The sequence below is a fragment of the Astatotilapia calliptera genome, chromosome 23 (genome assembly GCF_900246225.1).
Source record: "Astatotilapia calliptera chromosome 23, fAstCal1.2, whole genome shotgun sequence".
Classification (NCBI taxonomy): Eukaryota; Metazoa; Chordata; class Actinopteri; order Cichliformes; family Cichlidae; genus Astatotilapia; species Astatotilapia calliptera.
The window spans coordinates 37,916,179-37,934,673 of record NC_039323.1 but is presented as its reverse complement, the minus strand read 5'-3'; the positions used below and the strand labels follow the sequence as shown (position 1 = coordinate 37,934,673).

The following is an 18,495-nucleotide window of genomic DNA, read 5'->3' as shown; positions in this document are numbered from 1 at the left end:
AGAGAATGTTATCGTCAGGTAGTAGGCCCAGGACGCATATAGCTGGAGATTTAGAAAGATTAAGTTTAAAAATATCATTCACCAAGTTGATGATCCCATCCCACAAATAATCATTTTTCCGACATGTATACAACATATGAACTAGAGTCCCGACTTCCTGCTGACATTTCCAACAAATGTCCTTATCTGCGAGCTTCAACCTGACTAATTTACTGGGTGTCCAATAGTTTCTGTGAAGCAACTTGTACTGGATAAGTTGAGACTGTGTTTCAGGTGAGCAAACATACCATGATGAGATCAGCATCTTCCAACTGTCCTCTGAGATCTGGATACCCAGATCTTTCTCCCAACACCGCCTCAGTCCCCCCAAACTGGGAGCGTGTGCCTCTCTGAAGCTCCCATAAAATTTAGATGCCCTGATTCTGTTATTGTCAGGGGTTGCAAACATCTTCTGAACACTAGATGGAGGGTCTAGATTATTTTTCAAAATGGCTTTAATACAATGTCTTATTTGAAAAAACCTCCAAATTTCCCTTGGATCCAAATTGAATTCTCGTCTGATTTCTGCAAACGATTTCATGCCAGTCTGCCCAAATAGGTCCCCCATCTGATTAATACCTGTCCTAGCCCAGGCCTCCCACCAGACCGGTTTCTTACCTATTAATACTTTCTTATTATACCAAATAGAGGCTCTAGCGGTGAGATAAGGGCTGCTGTTGGTATATTGGTGAGCTCTAAGCCAGGTCTCTTGCATGAAAGACAGTACTGGATCTTTAAACGGTACTGGCCTTCCCTTCTGAGTAAGGAAGGCCTCTAAAGACGAAGGGGCCACAAGACTTTCCTCAATCCCAACCCATGATGGCTTATCAGTAGAGGAATTATGTATCTTAACTAACTGAGAGAGGGAGAAAGCATAATGATACCAGACCATCTTAGACAATGCCAACCCACCACTCTCTTTAGCAGCATATAATTTAGACCGATTGAACAATGGCTTTTTACCTGCCCACACAAAACCCTCTACACATGTATTATAAAGCTTTAGCAAATTATGTGGGACTGCTATCGGTAACATGTGAAGAAAGTACTGAAGTTTAGGGGCAATAATCATCTTCACCAAATTAATTCTGCCCAAAAGGGACAGATTTATTTTAACCCAATTCTGCAACAGCGAACGGATGTTTTGAATCACTGGGGAAATATTTACTTTCATTATGTTGTCTAAACCAGGGGTCAATTTAATCCCCAAATAAGTCAGACCCTCGGGCATCCACTTGAAATGCCATGAACTCCTCATAACAGGCGGACACAATTTAGAAATAGGCATAGCTTCAGACTTAGACCAATTTATAGTGTATCCAGAGATTACAGAGAAAGAATCAATAATTGAGGAAATTGCAGGAACGGCCTGTTCTGGGTTAGTTGAAATCAGTAAAATATCATCTGCATACAAAAAAGTTTTATGTTCTTCTTGACCCAAATCCACCCCTCTAATTTTCTTACATTCACGTAAAGCTATGGCTAAAGGCTCCAAAAACAGAGCAAAAATGAGAGGTGATAAGGGTGAACCTTGTCTAGTACCCCGACTTAACGAAAATGAGGGTGACATTATCCCATTGGTAATAACTGTAGCCATTGGATCTGTGTATACCACCTGAATCCACTGCCTAAAAAAGGGACCGAAGCCAAATCTCTTCAAGGTATGAAACAGAAAAGGATACTCAACTTTATCAAAAGCTTTCTCTGCGTCCAAAGAGAAGGCAACGACAGGGTCTAGCTTAGTCCTGCTCTTCCAGAGTATATGCAATAACCTACGTAGATTATCCGCAGAGCTTCTATTTTTCACAAAACCAGGCAATCGGCAGCCTTAGAGTGGGTAAATCTCCAGGTAATGATGGATTTCCATCAGATTTTTATAAGGTGTTTGTGGACGAACTAGCTCCAAGACTACTGTCGGTATATCAAGATGCGTTTCAAAGAGGGAGACTACCGTTTAGTATGCGATCGGCAGTGATCACGTTATTACATAAAAAAGGGAAAGACCCACAGCATTGTGGGAATTATCGCCCAATTTCATTAATTAATGTGGATGAAAAAATTATTTCTAAGATATTAGCTTTTAGGCTTGAAAAAGTTCTTCCGTATTTGGTGCATAGGGATCAGGTCGGTTTTATTTGTAAGATTTAAATGTGCCGTTGCTCACAAGTAAAATGTGAAATAATCAGCAGCTTGTTTTTAAATATTTATTTCCCATAATAAGTTCAACAGGGTAGATGTACTTAAGGAACATGAGACTTTTTCAGATAAATAAAGGCAAATATTGCAAACTACACAAAAGGCAGCCGCTAAAGCGTTTAAGTTTCAAAATAGAACAAACGAAACAAACTAAATTGTCAATTCCACTTAGAAATAAAGTATTAATTCTAAAAATAAATCTTAGTTTGTTTTACAGAAGAACAGACAAAACTGACTAACTTTTGTCAATATCAAGTAAACTGAGAACTAAAAGGAAATTCTCAATCTCTCCTTGTTGTATAGCTGAGCTTTTCAAACAGTTTTAACAGTTACTTTAGTCTGACAAAAGCCGAATGACGAATTAGCGCTTCCAGTCAGAGACTGAGGCTACGTCCACACGTACACGGGTATTTATGAAAACGGAGATTTTCCGTTTTCGTTTTAAAAAATAATCCCGTCCACACATAAAGGGAGAAATGAAAGAAAACGCTGCTATGAACATGCCAAAGCAGCAGGTGGCGCTAGATTCCTAACCGTGCCGAAATGTTGGCCAATCAGAAGTCTAGAAGCCTCGGTGGGAAAAAGTAAAGAAAGCTGGGGCATAGAAGCAGAACCGAGTCGTATGTATGGAGGGACAGTAACTGTGTGTATATGTAAGCATTTAAACACTGCAGAGAGTAGAATTAACAGTATTGTAGAAATTCATTTCACCGAAACAATAACGTGGCGCACAGTGTGACGCATGCACCAGTTTATTGTATTTCCAGACTTGCTTTCGGCACAATTTACAGTGCACGCTACTCTGTTTTTTGTCAGACTTGAAATAGCCGAAATACCTTCAAACTACGGAACTTCTATGGCTCTTCCGTTCGACAATCTCTCCGGCATTGGAACCATCATCTGTTTTCTCTTCGGTCACGCTCGGTTGATTTTTCTAGTCGGCACACTCATTTCCTCCATTACGCGCTGGCTCCATTACCCGCTGGCTGCTTCCCAAACAAACACACGTGCGGCTTGGCACTTGTGCTGTACGTAAGAAGTCACGCGACGTGACGCTGCGGCTGTGATTGGTTCGGCTCTGCGCTACTGAATTTGGATCGGCTGACCTTTTTTTTTTTTTTTTAAGAGGACAAGAGCGGCGAGGTCTATCGCGATAGCTTAATTTCTCTATCGAGTAAAAGTTATATCGCGATACATATCGTTATCGTTCTATCGCCCAGCTCTAAGTACCGTCAAGCATTACGTCTACAAATAAGTCTTTTTGAAAGGATAGAGGGACAATATGGAGCCAAACTTCGAAAGTCAAGGCAAAGAGAACTGGTTTTTCATGCACAGAGGAATTGTTGGTTTCAATAGCTCGAGGATAATAAACTGTTGCAAAAAACTAATAAGGTAGCACAGACTCATTGACTTTAGTTTATGTGGGAAGCTTATATTATACATGTTATTGCTTCTCAGACCTATATTTTAGGACTGATAGTGTCTGATTAAGCTGCATGCACAGTTATCTGACTGAAGCATTCTGATTCCCATTTTTAGTGCCCAACACTGCTGCACAGCACGGTATAGTTCACCATCAGAGGGTGACAAATTAAAGGGTTGAGATCTGGTGACTGTCAAAGCTACAGTATGTGATTAAAATCATTCTCATATTAATCAAACTATTCAGTGAACCCTTTTTTTGTCGTGTGGTATGAAAGCTTTTGGTATCTTATCCTTTATGGGTTTTGATTTTCTGTATTTGCCCATTTGACACGCAAAAAAGCTTCTGAAAATCAGATTGTTAAAGAGTTTAAAAACACCAAATAACACATAAAAAAAATATGCTTTTAACACAGTCGGCACATGAAAAATCATAGTACAGCATGTACACATGATTATGAATGCTGAAATATTTCTAGTGTTACAATGTAGCACGCAACACGTTTCAATCAATCTGAGTCAGTCTGCACCGATGAGAGCAACTCGTTTCTTTGCACCAGGGGACTCGGATCAACTGGTTGCCAGCTGGTTGTATTCTGGTTATACTCCTAAAGACAAGTTGCCAAGTATCCGTGTTATCAGCATTTGAATCGTCATCTTGCAGCAACCGTGTCGGTATTTGTGGAGGAATTTCTAATCTATGAAGTTCTGACTGGACTTTGAATGTAAATAGTTAAAGTAACTTTCTGTGTATGAAGACAGCAACTTATGTGGATTTCCTGCTGATTTATCACAGTTTATGGCCATATTATCACAACGACATTGCATTTAATTGCCAACATGTCCCCATTCAATCACAATCTCATACACTACCTACATCTTACTGCCATTTTATCGCAGTTTCGATGCACTGAGGTCGGTTTGAAAACTGCAGCTGACTGGTCCCAGACCTGGTCCTGTCTGTGAAGCAACCATATCAAAAGGCAACACACAATTTCTTTTGTGTGATAGTCTCCAACCACTGTAGCATTAACGATGAGGAAATGGTACCAATAGGAAGTTGCTACGGTAAAGTCCATAAAGTCAGAGGTTAATGACTTGCACACTATCAGCTAACTGCAAATGGGTTGGTTGTAATAATGCTACTGAGAAGTTCTTTATCTCAGTAGACAAAGCTGTGATAACATTAATCTTTAATGGAACTAATGTACTTTTAAATGTAGCATTAACCAACGCTGTATATTTCAGTGCATCACATGCAAGCTCACTCCGTGTGTGTTTAGCTACATGACTGAAAAACACTCAAAAATCGACTGTTATGCGTTAAAAGGGGGACAAACTAGTTTCTAAACAGTGATTTTGCCAAAACAGCTTGACCAGATATGACTTGTGTCTGCCCACTTCTCCTTAACATTAACAAAACAGAGGGGCATTAGACAGGTCAGTCACTAACCCCACCCACCACGCTTCCAGCTGTCATCTGAGAACTGAATGGCGCAGATCCCCCCCTTCATTTTACACCGCCACAGTAAAAGGTCAAAGAAGAGGAGAGTATAATTGACTGAACCGTGACCTCTTTATACTGTGGTCTTTTGTCTCGTCGAGTGTGTACTGTGTATAGGTGGTCACACCTAAGCAAACACCCCGTGGCCTCCCCCACATTCATCAGATTGGTATTAATATTCATGAGGAGGCTGGTGGCCGGTATCTCGAGTCGGGGGGCTAATGAACACAGAGTGTTCTCATGCTTGTATGTATGTGTGCGCGGGCATGTCGCAGATGCAGGGGGGCAGGAGTGTAATCAAATCACAGCCGACCCCTCGTCTCCGCCCTCATCAACCACCGGCGGCACTCCTCCCATAAATGCTAACATGCTACGTTACGTGTTCGCCTGTGGTTCGGCCCAGGCGGTGGGGACGTCGAAGATGTGTGTGAAAGTGTGGATGAATAATAGTCAGGGGCGCTCAAACAGATAAAGAGGTCTAGACTCGCAGCTAAGCTAACCACTAGGCGTACAAATAGCAAACCATTATCTCTCATTAGCATCCGCAGCTAACACAGGGCCCATGCTGTGCAGTGGAGGGCCCTCACAATGGGTCCACTCATGTATGATTGATGGTGAAACAGCACCGGCCACAATAACAGAACAAAAAAATAATAATAAAGCACTAAAGATAGAATCTGCCGGCTGCAGCGAGGTAATAAAAATGTAGACAAACAAAAGGAAGTCAGACTAATCAAGAATGCCAGGCACGGCTCATTAATCTGTGAGAGCCGACGCTGCTTGGGAGCCCGGAGATAAGTCGGATGACTGGCACGTTGTGAAGATCACGCACGCTCGTCCTATTCCGGTTGCTATCTTTTCATCAGCAGCAAAAAACCCCAGAAAAAACAAAAGGATGAAATGAGAAGTGAGATGAGAGGAGGAAGGGCGTTTAGAGAATTGGTTGAAAGCTGGGAGCGTAAAGTAACAAAGGTAAATAGGACAGTTCCTGCACGGTGCAGGTTGGAGTGAAGCATTTGCTCAGCACGCTCGGAAAACGAGAGCGCCGATGTCGGGGTTAACGTGTTGTTGGGAGAGTTTGATCAAACGCCAGATTTCAATTATGACACTTCATCGCCGCTTTGACGACGCTGACAAAAGGCAGGCTCGGGGTTGGAAAATGAGTCATTAAAATCTATGACTCACCGTATGCGCCGATCTTATGATTAGAATTCCATCTGCCTGGAAAATGAAGTTTTTGTTCTCTGATTGCTAAAAAATATTTCTCCCTCCACTAAAGGTTCTCACTGAGTTTACACATCTCTTATTTAGCTCCATCCCCCTTTTTCACAAAGAGTACTTTGCCAAACGTGCAACACACACACACACACACACACACACACACACACACACACACACACACACACACACACGCAGCTTAAAACACCAACTCTTATTGCACTGTAAAAGGTCGGCTGAATATTCCAATTCCATTTCATTTGGCCTTTTTTGCTGACTAAGTGTTGGTAATTCATCATGCATCTGGACCAAGGGCTTATGAATATGGATTTTGGGTGGTTTATTAGCACAATTTAGGAATGCATTATGGGAAATTAGCAGGGGGAATAAAATTTTCTCTTTGCTGGAAATTGGGCCACCGTGTGTCTTTTTTTGTGCATGTGTGTGAATGCAGAACAACTGCCAACCAGCGCTCTGTTCGGGCGAACTTCCCTCTGCATGAGGCTGATTTCTTTAAATCTGAAATGGTGCCCTTTCAGTACAAATGAAGATGAGTCCTATAATGTTTAGCGTGCTAAAGAACCACAGGGAAGAGGAGAAATTAAGTTCGCTTTCACACCACGCAGAAGTAAACTACGACGCAATCCACTCCAGAGCAGAAAACTCATTTTGTCACGTCTTCTTTAGCTGGTTTAGACTCTCATAACCAGTGGATTCGCTAATACTTTGTTTATTGAGCATTCTGTCATCCTGCCGGGCTGGAGACTTTAGCAGGGAGTCCAAACAAATCCTCCGCAAGGCGCTCAGAATGACAGATTCTCTGCTGTAATAGACTGTCTCTCCTGGCAGGTAAGAACAATCAAGAAACAGCTTAATATTAGTGCCAAGGCTCATTTTGTCATGCTTTGCTGTCCAACTGTGAGAAACTGCTGTCAATCACATGTCACGAAGAGCGGATGAAAAGGATAGCACAAAACAGCAGACAGATAAACACAATGCAAAAACATAACTAAGAAATCTTTTTGCTGGAGTGTCAGGGTTTGAGTTCGAGTCTGTCTGCTTCTTTCTCACCTTGTCTCTGTCTTCCACTAGATCGCTCAGCAGGTCATCCATGTCCAGGATGCCTCCCTCCATATACTCCAAGTGGTGGGTCTGCATGGCAGTCTCTCCACGCTGGAAACAAAAGACACAAGTTGGAAAACATTAGAACTAGACAATCAAGATATCAGCATCAAACTCCCCTCACTGATCTACATCTAACACCCAATGGCAACCCAATCCTGAACTGGATAAGCAGAAGAGGAATGATGGATGGATGGATAGATTTAGGACAGAGCCCATACTGCAATCCATCACCTTCATCTTTCATAGTTAAGCCAAAAGCACACAACACCGATCCAATCAGACATCGACAAAGAACCAATTAGCTCACAATCCAGTTCTTACTTTTCGTTGCTAATACTTTAATTATTAGCAACAAAACTGATCAAAGTCTTAAATCCAAACAAATTACACTGGCTGATGCCAGGAAACCCTAAAAGGCAATTAATAGTCGCTGTTGTGCAACAGCTTTACCACTACCACAGCATATTTGCCATTTATGTAGCCTGTGAGAAGCATGAGAAACTGGCATTTACGGTATTACAGAAGAGTCATAACAAACATTCCCCGCCAAAGTGATGGAGAAACACTCCAATCAACTACAACATTTAAAACCATGACAGGTGACTATCAGCAGCAGCGACTAACAACGATGGGCCCTGACGTTCGAGTGAAAGTTGTTTTGATGTGTACCACCCATCTGAACTATGTTTCAAACCAGTACATACTTAAACGGTAACGCCGTCCCTGACAGCAACTGTTTCTGAATGGCCTGAGTAACACAACAAAGAGCCTATCGTTTTGATCTGGCCTCTTGAGTTCGCCATGTTCGAGATAAGAGACCTCAAGTTCAAAACAACTTTTCAGTGACCAAACTGGGAAACAGCATCACCATTCCTGTCTACATCTGTGACTGAGCACTTTTAACCAAACATTAACACGCACACATACTTCCATGGATGTACAGGGGGAAACTCGGTTCAGTATCTTCCCCGAGGACACTTCGACATGCTGACTTGGAGAGCTGAAGATCGAACTACTGACCTTCAGGACAACTGGCTCTACCCCCGGAACCACAGCTGCGGCTCAGGAGGTCAAAACTCATAAATATTTTAATAATAGTGGTGTGATGCTGAAGTCTATTAACACTTAGAGAGTTGGTATATTAGCTTTCAATAGATTAGTCTACTTTTCCAATCAAAACATGTAGATCGCACCAAAATTCATACAATTCTTTACTTCCATTAGGAAATAAAGCTCACATGGTGTTCATCCCTCTGCTTTGGATTTTTCTAGCATGATCTGTTGCTGTTTCTTTGCAAAGAACATGGCGCTCTGCTAACAGTGAACCTGTCCACAGTGCCGAGGCGATGTCTCAACAGTTCAGGGCTGCTTTGGCAGCATCAGACTGACCTACATAGCATCAGTCAGGTGCATATGTATTTTTAGGCAGCATGTGAAAAAGTTCCACAGCTAAGTCAGAACAAGATACCTGTAAGTAAGAATGTTTGCATTATGCTACAAAACTGTAACAAGCCTTTAAACTTTATGTAGCCCTCGTGGCTCTACTACCTTCAGTCTGTCTTCATAAAACATGCGTTCATGCTTTATTCAGTTGAAAGTTCTAGCTTTAAAAATGTTAGTTGCAGCTCCGTTTTGGCCAACTTACTATAAGTGCTATGTTTTTAGCAACTAATGTAACATAGTAGCCAAAAATCTGGACTCCACAGTAGGTTTTCCTGTTTGTTGGGTAAGTATATGATTGTACATACGTGTCACCGTGTTATCGGTACAGTTTGTGCAGAAGTATGTGAGAGCCCGATGAGAGCGAGACATTTTTCCAGTTTTGCTGCTCCGTGGGGAGCGGTGGGCACATTCCGGGCCAGTTTTGCAATCCCGATGAGCAAGTTAGATTGAACACACCCTCAGACAGGAAACTACACGCAGCTCATCAACAAACAACAGGGACTTTTGACAAAGCCACAATCTGCAATCTGCTGTTTACACAACATAATCAATGGAGAAGTACACGAACAATGACACCTTCCCCTTTTTGCGACCCTGCAGACACGCACACAGCCTGCTGTGGTCTAGCTCTGCTTTGGACCAAGTTTTTGTTTTGTTTTTTCCAGTAGGAAGATGGTAAATTGGACACATTTAAAAAACTATACAATTCCATCCTTGTTGATGGGTTAAATTTAGCTCATATTTGGAGTTTGTTTTGCACAATTTATATTAGAAGAAATTTGTAGAAGTCTTTGACGAGCCTTATCGTTCCTAACAATGCACGGAGTAGGAAATGGCTTATTAGGAAGCGCCCATACCAATAAGCAATCTGTCCTAAACAACACAAGACTGCATTACCAGCAAAAGTATCGACTATAAGCGAGAAGCCTCGGAGGCTGGAATGAGTTTGGCTGAGACCCAGTGAGCGGCTTCCGCTGTATCACCGTGCCCTGTTGTGAATGAGCTCCTTCTTGCTCGGCTGCACTCGAATGTGAATTACGGAGCGCAGGGGAAAAAGAAAAAAAAACCAAAAACAAAACAGAGCGTCTTCCTTTCACAGTGGGCCAAGACTATTCTCTTAAACAAATGACAGGGAGAGCCTGGGATATCAATCACAGCAATAACGCCAGAACCTCTCTCCACTCAGAAGTGTCATTAAAGTAAGTGTCACTTCTGAGAGATAAGCGCAGAAAATAACTACGACAAGCACAGTTTTTCAAAATCTTTATCATTATGTCGTTTTTAAAAGTTCAACTCAATTTTACTTATATGGCACGAAATCATAACAACAGTTGCCTTAAAAGTCTTTATATTATAAGGTAGAGACCCTACAATAATAACGAGGAAACTGCAAAAATCAAAGGATTGATTGTTGAGGAAGCACTTGGTGACATTGGGGAAGGAAAAAAAACAAAAAAAAAAACAATTTAACAGGAAAAAACCTCCGGCAGAGGTCAACATGCTAAGATTGAAATAAAAAGCTGCACAGCCTTTACTTAGGACTGTCCCGAGTTGGTGGTTTGGCACACAGTGAACTGGATCCTAAATGGTGCCTGAACTTTCCCTATTTAGCTACATGTTCTCAAAGATGGTTGTGCCACGTGTTACACAATATGTAAGGGTCTGCTGTGGAGCAGAGGCTGCACACAAAGCTGAATGCAGGCGTTTGTGCCACTGTACTACAGAGACACGGCGAACACGTGAACATGGAGTCATCTGAAAAGAAGTTCAGATGGTGCTTTCAGGAACACCTGCACATGAATGGAATGTGACTACAAGCCGACAGGAAAGTCGCACAACAAAGAACAAGCAGACATGAGAGATGTCCGTGGCTGTGAGCGCAGGTTTCCCACACAGATTGCTTTCAGATAAGAGGCAAATACACACGACACGTTAAAACACGCAGTGAGCTTGGGTTACAAGCTGTTAACTGACGACTCCTCAAAGTATACCGCGCCATACAAAGCACGAATCTGATCATTTTTTAAAAAAATTATTACTACAAAAAAACAAAACAAAAAAAGAAAATACGTCAGTATGGACCGAGAATGCCACGCCAGAAAAACCGGTTGAACCTGAAAAACTGACGGCATTCTTCTACTGCTGTGTGTGTGTGTGTGTGTTTGTGCACAGGCCAGCCACAGCAAAGGATGGGAAGGGCGGTCATTGGTGCTTTTGTGACGACATAACATCGGCACACACCTTAGTGAAATCAGAGGCGCGAGCGTGGTTTTTAAGGGAAAAGAACTCATTCAAATCACTGGATTAGTGCGCGGGAACGTCCATGTGTTAATGAGCATCGCAGTCAGCGAAGCTTAAGCACACCTGGCACACGCGGGAGGCCCCGAGAAGCTTTTTCCTCTCTACCCAGTGATGAAAAGGGATGAACGGATGACACTTCACAGGGAAAGTAATCTTTAGGGAGGAAAGAGGGCAATAAAGAGAAGTTCTTCTGAAGTCCCTCATTGTCAATCCCTGGTAATTCCACTCACTTTTCCCAAGAAATAAATAACAAAAGGAATCGGGAGTCAGTCAGTCAACGGCAGAGGGGAATTACCGTGACAGTTAGAAGAGTAAATTCCCCGCAAATTACACCATTAAGTCCCCCCATCATTTAAAGAGATACCTCCTCCCCCCGCCTTCTCCACCTTCACTCTGGTGAGCAAATACGACACCACTCGAGAGCGCTGAAGCACTGGGCCGATTAGTGAAGCTAAACTCGGCGAGGAGGCGGCGGCGGCGGAGGAGGAGAGGGAGCGAAGGGGAGGCTATTTCACACTTTGATCCTCAGAAGAATGTGCAATTACAAAGCTGCAGGAGCAAGGCGTGGATTTAGCCATGACCAAAAAAAAAAATGTTTTAATGAACACGTTGATGAGGAGCGTCCGCCAAGGCACGAGGGTAGAGAGAAAAGCTGGAGGGAGTTATAGTCAGGGGGTTAGGGTTAGGTGTGATGCCTTTCCACCTTGCAAAACTATGACATCACAATAATGTGATTGCTCACTTGGGAAGGTGAACCTGGACCAGCATTAGTTTTGAAGATCCAGGAGCAAAACCGACAAAACACTGCGTCTGTGGCTTTTTAAGGATTATGCATTAAATTCAGTTATTATCGAAGAGCTGATGCTTTTTAAATGATTTCACATTTTATTTCGTTATTTTTAATACCTCTGAACAACAGTGAGATTAAACCTTGTTTGTTTTTGTCAAGCCATTTACCAAAAAATGGTTCTGCCATTTCAATCCTGCATGTTTTCTAAAACTGAGGCACTTGCGTTCAAATGTATCCAAATTGCCACCACTTTTAACGAATTTTGGGTTTGCTTGTTTAGATGTTGCTTATAAATGCTCGTTTTTTGGTGGCATTTTGATCCTTGTTTTGTTTTTTTAACACTTTCATCTTTCGGTAAGTGGCAAGTGTCATGGGATCACATCTGCTTTTTAATGCCTTTTTAATGGCTGGGCTATCAGAGTTTAAAGTCTCGTGCATCAGCCTGCACCTGTCCTGCTTCAGTGCCCTAAAGGCAGAAATACAGCCTCATCTCTAGGGCGGGATGGTTTTCCTTCAGGGATCAGGTGCGCCGAATGATTTCCCCTAAAACGCAATTGCAGCAGTCTGATGAATGCAGCTGACAGTCTGCGTGTACTTAAATCCAATGTCACAAATGACCTGAGCTGCTCGCAACTTTTAAAAAGAAATGCATTTTACACAGGGCAGAGCCTTGACGCACACACCAACCCGCACCGGACAAGTCCTCTCCCACCTGCTTACTTACACAAGGAGGACAGAGCACTTTCAGCTTGCTTAGAGAGCTGTCAGCACATACGAGGTATACGGGCTGTAATCAGAACTGAAGCTGCACAGACAGGGCTTGAGACAGAGCGAGACAGCTACAGTACCTGGCTCTTTCCCCTGAGAATTTGCAAGACGTGGAGTCTTCACACAGGTCCCCCAGGCTAAAGCACATACACTACTCAGCCCTGCAACTATGGGGGTTTTACATCATCACAGTTTACAGGAATTGACTTTAATAAATGATCGCAGGATTTCCCACAGATTCAGATTCTATTAGAGGATGTCAGGCCTGTAAATTGGGTATGTGGACACATAGGTGTGGCACATGCTGCGATAGGAGACACACATACAATCTGAACAACTAAATCACGCCATTTATACGTTTCCTTTCTGCAAATTATTTTATCTGCCAAATACTTTGTGACAAATAACTCGTGATTACAACCAGTTGCTTCTCACGTGAGTCTCCAACTTCACCATCTTGACCGTAGCCCTTAGTCTGCACTGAATCAACTTCTCCAGCTCGCAATGGATCAGGGGGAAGATATACCGTCGCCAGCCGGAACTCAAAAAGGGAAAGTTGGAGGAAAATCCCACAGTGGAATAAGATCTTATCTGGGGAAGGAGCTGTATGATAATGAGGACTGCCCAGACAGTGACCGGCCCAGCGAGCCACTTTTTGAATTTGTACTGCCAATCATGCAAAAATATGTTACTTGAGATGTCCTAATGGAAAAATTGTTGTGTGCAGATGCACGCCATCTAACCATCTAATCAAATTTTAGCAATCTTTACATAACACCCCCCCAGAAATCATGTGTTTTAGTCACACCATAGCTGAGATTAAAGTCAGAAAACTACTGTGTCCTTTACTTTTAATGTTTCATCAGTATACTGGTGCTTTGCACGCTCCAATTTTAGAGATCACACTGCATAATGAGCAGAAATCTTCTCTATACAGACACATTTTGTCAGGAGACATAGCCGTTTTCGCCACGATAACAGATAAAAGCAGCTGGAAACTGCTAATTGGTGAGGTCTACATGCCATTATGGCAATGCACAGAGGGCCTGTGCAGACTCCACAGTTTACCCTGCACATGGTCATAAACAAACACACACACACGCACACACAAACAGTGATTAAACTCAGGTTTTTGACACTGTCCCTGCTGTCAGCGGCCACGAACAAGTGGAGAAATGTGCGGTTAAGTGGAGAAATGTGCGGATAATGTGGGTGCTAAGTGGATTCTCCTGGCAGGAGCAACCGCCTCATCTGGTCAGATCTGCTCGGCCCTCTCTGGCAGCTCCAGAGCTGGACTGTCCTCGCAATGAGCTGCCTCTATTAAGAGGAAGGCCACAGACCGCTAAGTCAGCGTCTCGTAGCGGCTCCTAATTAACATGCTTTGTGAAAAGCAATCAAGGCCCAGGCGTGTTTTTAATAGCAGGCTCACATTTTAACCCGGTGCAGCTTGTGCACCCGCGGCGCGCCGCTGGGAGAATCGGCCATGACTGCTGGGCAGAGCGGGCACGTCTGTGGCTGTCAGTGAAGCAGACAGCTCAGGGGACACTGAGTGAGATGAGCTCCCCCGCCTGTTCGTGTGGCTGTGGAAATGTTTGTGTGCGCCTCTTCACTAAGAGGAAGCAATCCATCGAGCCATCCAAGACACCTAATCTGTCCTTCCATCCCTGCCACCACGGCTTCTCGAATCCCCACATGGCAGCCTCTTGCCTCGCCTTGTGGAGGGGAGAGAGAGGGAGGGTGCCTGGGCAGAAGGCTGAAGGAGGGGGAACCGATAAGAACAGGGCCCGTCACCAATCCTAATCCCCAATCACTCACAGGACAAAGCCTCCTGTCCACCACGCACCTCCCCAACTGCAGCCACATTGAGGACATAAAGCAGTAAACTTCCACCTGCCCACTGAGATACCAGAGCTTAAACAGGGCGCTATTGTACAGGTAGACAGCCACGGCTGCAGCCGGCACCACTCACACCCATCCTTGCTGAGATGAAACACACATAAGGTGCGCTATCACACAAGGACAGCACACTCGCACGCTACTGATTAATAAAAAGGTCAGTTCGGCAGAATGATTAATGCTCAAGTGATTGCAGCAGGGAGCAGAACGCTGCTGTGTGTACGTGAACACTGGAAAGAAAACCTCCAGTCACAAGAAAACAATACTCCTCGCATTCTTACCCATTAGCTACCTAGTGATGGGGCCAGTAGAGCATTATATGTATTATATAAAAATGCATAAACTTTAACAGAGCAGCATTAAATTGGTTGGACTATTTTTGACCCACCTGAACTGGCAGATCGCTGGATAGTTTCAGAAGATGCCTAGCACAGTGGACTCCCTGAACCCTATGACAGCAATAATCTGAGTGGCCCTGCGGGACGCTTAACTAGGCCAGGCCTTTTTACTAAAGTTGATCATGCTGAAATGGAAGAAGACAACCCCACCTTTCCACAAACTCCTGGGTGGAGGACATACTTTAAATTGAAACAACTGAGACAGAGAACTGAGGGCTGGCAGCAGCTTGAGAACCCCTGTTGGATAGTGATGAGGGAAATTTTATTTTTTATATATTCCTCCGCTAAGGAGGCACGTAATCAGTGTTGTTAGCCAATGAGAATACAAAACACAAACCTCATGAAACGGAAGACCTGAGTGGCGAAGACTGGAAAAAAATGGGACAAAAGCCATTATATTATACTTTCCTTGAAACTGCTTTAATGGAGGATGCACTCTTATGATTATATTTATTTATTAATTATAGGGGAGCAGGTTGTTCTTTTCTCTCTGATGGTGTGCAGCAATGTTTGGGTGCTATGTGTCAAAGTAACATCCACAAGAATGCCAGCATCCACAGTGTATCAGCAAAACACTGCATTGTTGTTACTCTCTTCACCTGATACCCAGATGTAATGTGGTGGCTGAGAGGTGCACTTAAAAACTTTTTAAAAAATAAATAAATAAATTATGTAAGAATCACACAGTGCGTGATTCTTTCAGTAAAACTCATTAATAGGACAGAAACTCTCTTAATTAAAAAAAAAAACTCGAATATATTTAAAAGTTTTTAACTTTCAACAACACTTTGACTTGCTTGGCATAAATAAGTGCCATAAAGTGAATTCGGCTCAATTTTAGCTGCAAAATTAATTGTCTGTAAGCAATAAATAGCTTTTTTCTCCGTCTTATTTAAGCTAGCTGCTAACGTTAGCTCCGATAGTGAAGACGTCATAACCTGTAAATTAGCCGTGTCACGTGATCCACACCCCAGCCCAAGTTATGAGCGCTACCCCTCACAAAATGCGAAGAATGACTGGAATGAAACGTTGTGTCATGTTGGTTCTGTATTCATGGAGAATAGCGTGAAGTAGTGCAAAGACGGCGCTTACCTGCTCCAAAATCCTGCGGTACCTCCGCGTAGCTTGTTCGATTAAATCCCGGACTGTCCACCCAGCTTTGCAGGGAACCACCACAGAGGTGTCCCCGAAAGTTACCGTAACTTTCATTATAGCAACAAGTTCAGAAAAAAAAATTGTTTAAAATAGTTAAGGAAGTAATCCAAGTTTCGGTGATCTCTCGACCCGGAGCTTCTCCCGGTGTTGGTGACGGACAAAGTGGCACCTGTCTGTCGAAACTGCCGCAACAGGTGTCTCAGGTCTGGATGAAATCACCTTAAAGTCACTAATCAGAGGTTACCGAAATACAGCGACGTATAAAACTCCAGAAGACATCTTATTTTGTGGGAAAAGTGGAAGAAAAAGCGGTTATCACAGTCGCCGAGAGTGACTTTCTGTCATGTTGCGCTGTCCGCCGATACACCCAAACAAAACAAACCGAGACAGGAACCCGGAAGAAATCACGGTGACTCTGGCACTCCAGGGAATTACATTCCCACTGACATACACCACCCACACTTTATGGGTTATTTCTACAGGCTTCATTAATGCGCATGACAATAGTTAAACAGGTTATGTTTCATATAACGCTAATACAGGCACAAAAAGAAGTACCTGTATGTAAATGTGTATTATTCAAATTTCATGGGCTGTTGCATAAAGATTATGAATAGAGTCAAAAACAAAAGCATCAGGGTGGAGTCAACTGTAACATTGATGTAAATGTAAATTTACATCAATTTTTATATATTATTACCTGATTAAAACCTCAGCTGGGCTGTAAAAGGAAGCAGAAAAAGAAGCACAAAGAAAATGTGGCCGCACAGACTCTGTGAAGTAACAGAGACATTTTTTTTACCCAGACATCTTAAAAGCAGCAACTAAACAACAAATATACCTCGAAGAAAGTAGAAACTCTGATAGAACTCGGGTGGAAAGATCCAGTCGTGAATGATCACAGCAGATTTGTACCTTTGTTTTTTTCAGTATTGTTTCACTGCACTTACTTTCATTTACAATTACATTTCCAAATGATCATTTTTCCTTATTATTAATATAATCATTATTAAGATTATTGTAAGCGGTGGTGTTGTACTGGCCTTCATTGTATTAGGAAGTGTTCCTAATATTATGCCCACCCCATTAACATTTATTTCCTACCTGTCAGATTTTCTGGCACGTAGAAACTATGACATAAACTCTCTACGTGTGTTTGCTGAGAACTATATTAGCTCCTTCCCTACTCTAGCCCCCATACACCACCTCACCTCCACTCACACACTTTTTCCCTAACCGTTATTGTCTGTCATTTTATGTCATTAGGTGTGCTGTGAAATTGCCTTTATGGATATTAATGGCCACTGACACACTCATGTGCCTTATTCCCCCCGCATTGTTTGGTTCTGCTCTGGGGAATTTTCTCCACATCAAGTCTGAAAGCCACGGCAGCAGATGAATTCATAATTGGGACAAGCAATTATTTCCACTGCCAGTGTAATTCATCCGAAATGTACGGAACGGAACAATGAAGGGGTGACAGCCTCTTTTTGCTTCTTGTTTCATCTCAGTCCATGGTAAACAAGGTGAATTTGGAGGGGGAGTCCAGAGAATGAGAGTCCAAAGGATAGAAGGCAGACTGAAAAAAACAGGAAGAAAGAGAGAATCTCCAATTAGCAAATCCCACAATAGCTGCACATGTCCGTAATCCCTGGGCTCTGATTTTCGAGGCTGAGCATAATTTCACGCCTGGTTTAACACTCTGTTTTCACAGGTACTGAGAGTATATGATGCTGGTTATGTTCCCCCAGCTGCTGACTCACCAGTCAGAGAAACTTGAAAACACATGTTCCACTGCTAACTGCAGTCAACCTCATCCAGGCCAGGGGTGTTTCCATACAGCAATGATAAAAACTGAGAGCGGAGAGAGATTAAACTGTATGGTGTAAGTGCTTTAGCTGTCTTTAAATCCTCATTTCAGTCTGGCCCACTATCATAAAAAGAGGGTTGTTAATTCTAAACATCCGATCTAATAAACAACACCAGACGGGATTCAGTAGCAGATTAAACCGTCTGACATTGGCAGGGAAGATTTTGAAGTCTTTAATAGGCGCAAACGACATACATAACTCTGCTGCTCAACCCACAAATGCATTTTCCTTAGAAATATGTCACCATTTAAGGCATTCCAACGGTATAAGGTTTATTGCCAAGAAGCATTGTCACATTGTTACAACAAAGAAATAATCAGCCAAACACTAATTTTTTCTACTTTTTTTGTTTTGTTCATATTCTCGATC

At 42.8% G+C, this 18,495-nt stretch overlaps 1 protein-coding gene across 2 annotated transcripts in view; it reads right to left on the bottom strand.

Annotated features, from left to right (window-relative positions):
- The window catches only part of pard3ba (par-3 family cell polarity regulator beta a), a 208,263-nt gene extending 191,586 nt beyond the window's left edge, over positions 1–16,677 (bottom strand). For both annotated transcript variants that reach the window (XM_026157796.1, XM_026157797.1), the window contains exons 1-2: positions 16,193–16,677; positions 7,451–7,552 (exon numbers count right to left, since the gene is read on the bottom strand). In XM_026157796.1, coding sequence (XP_026013581.1) covers positions 7,451–7,552; positions 16,193–16,309 — 219 coding nt within the window. In that variant the 5' untranslated portion in view covers positions 16,310–16,677. The remainder of the gene's footprint in view (positions 1–7,450; positions 7,553–16,192) is intronic.
- Positions 16,678–18,495: the final 1,818 nt, after the last annotated feature.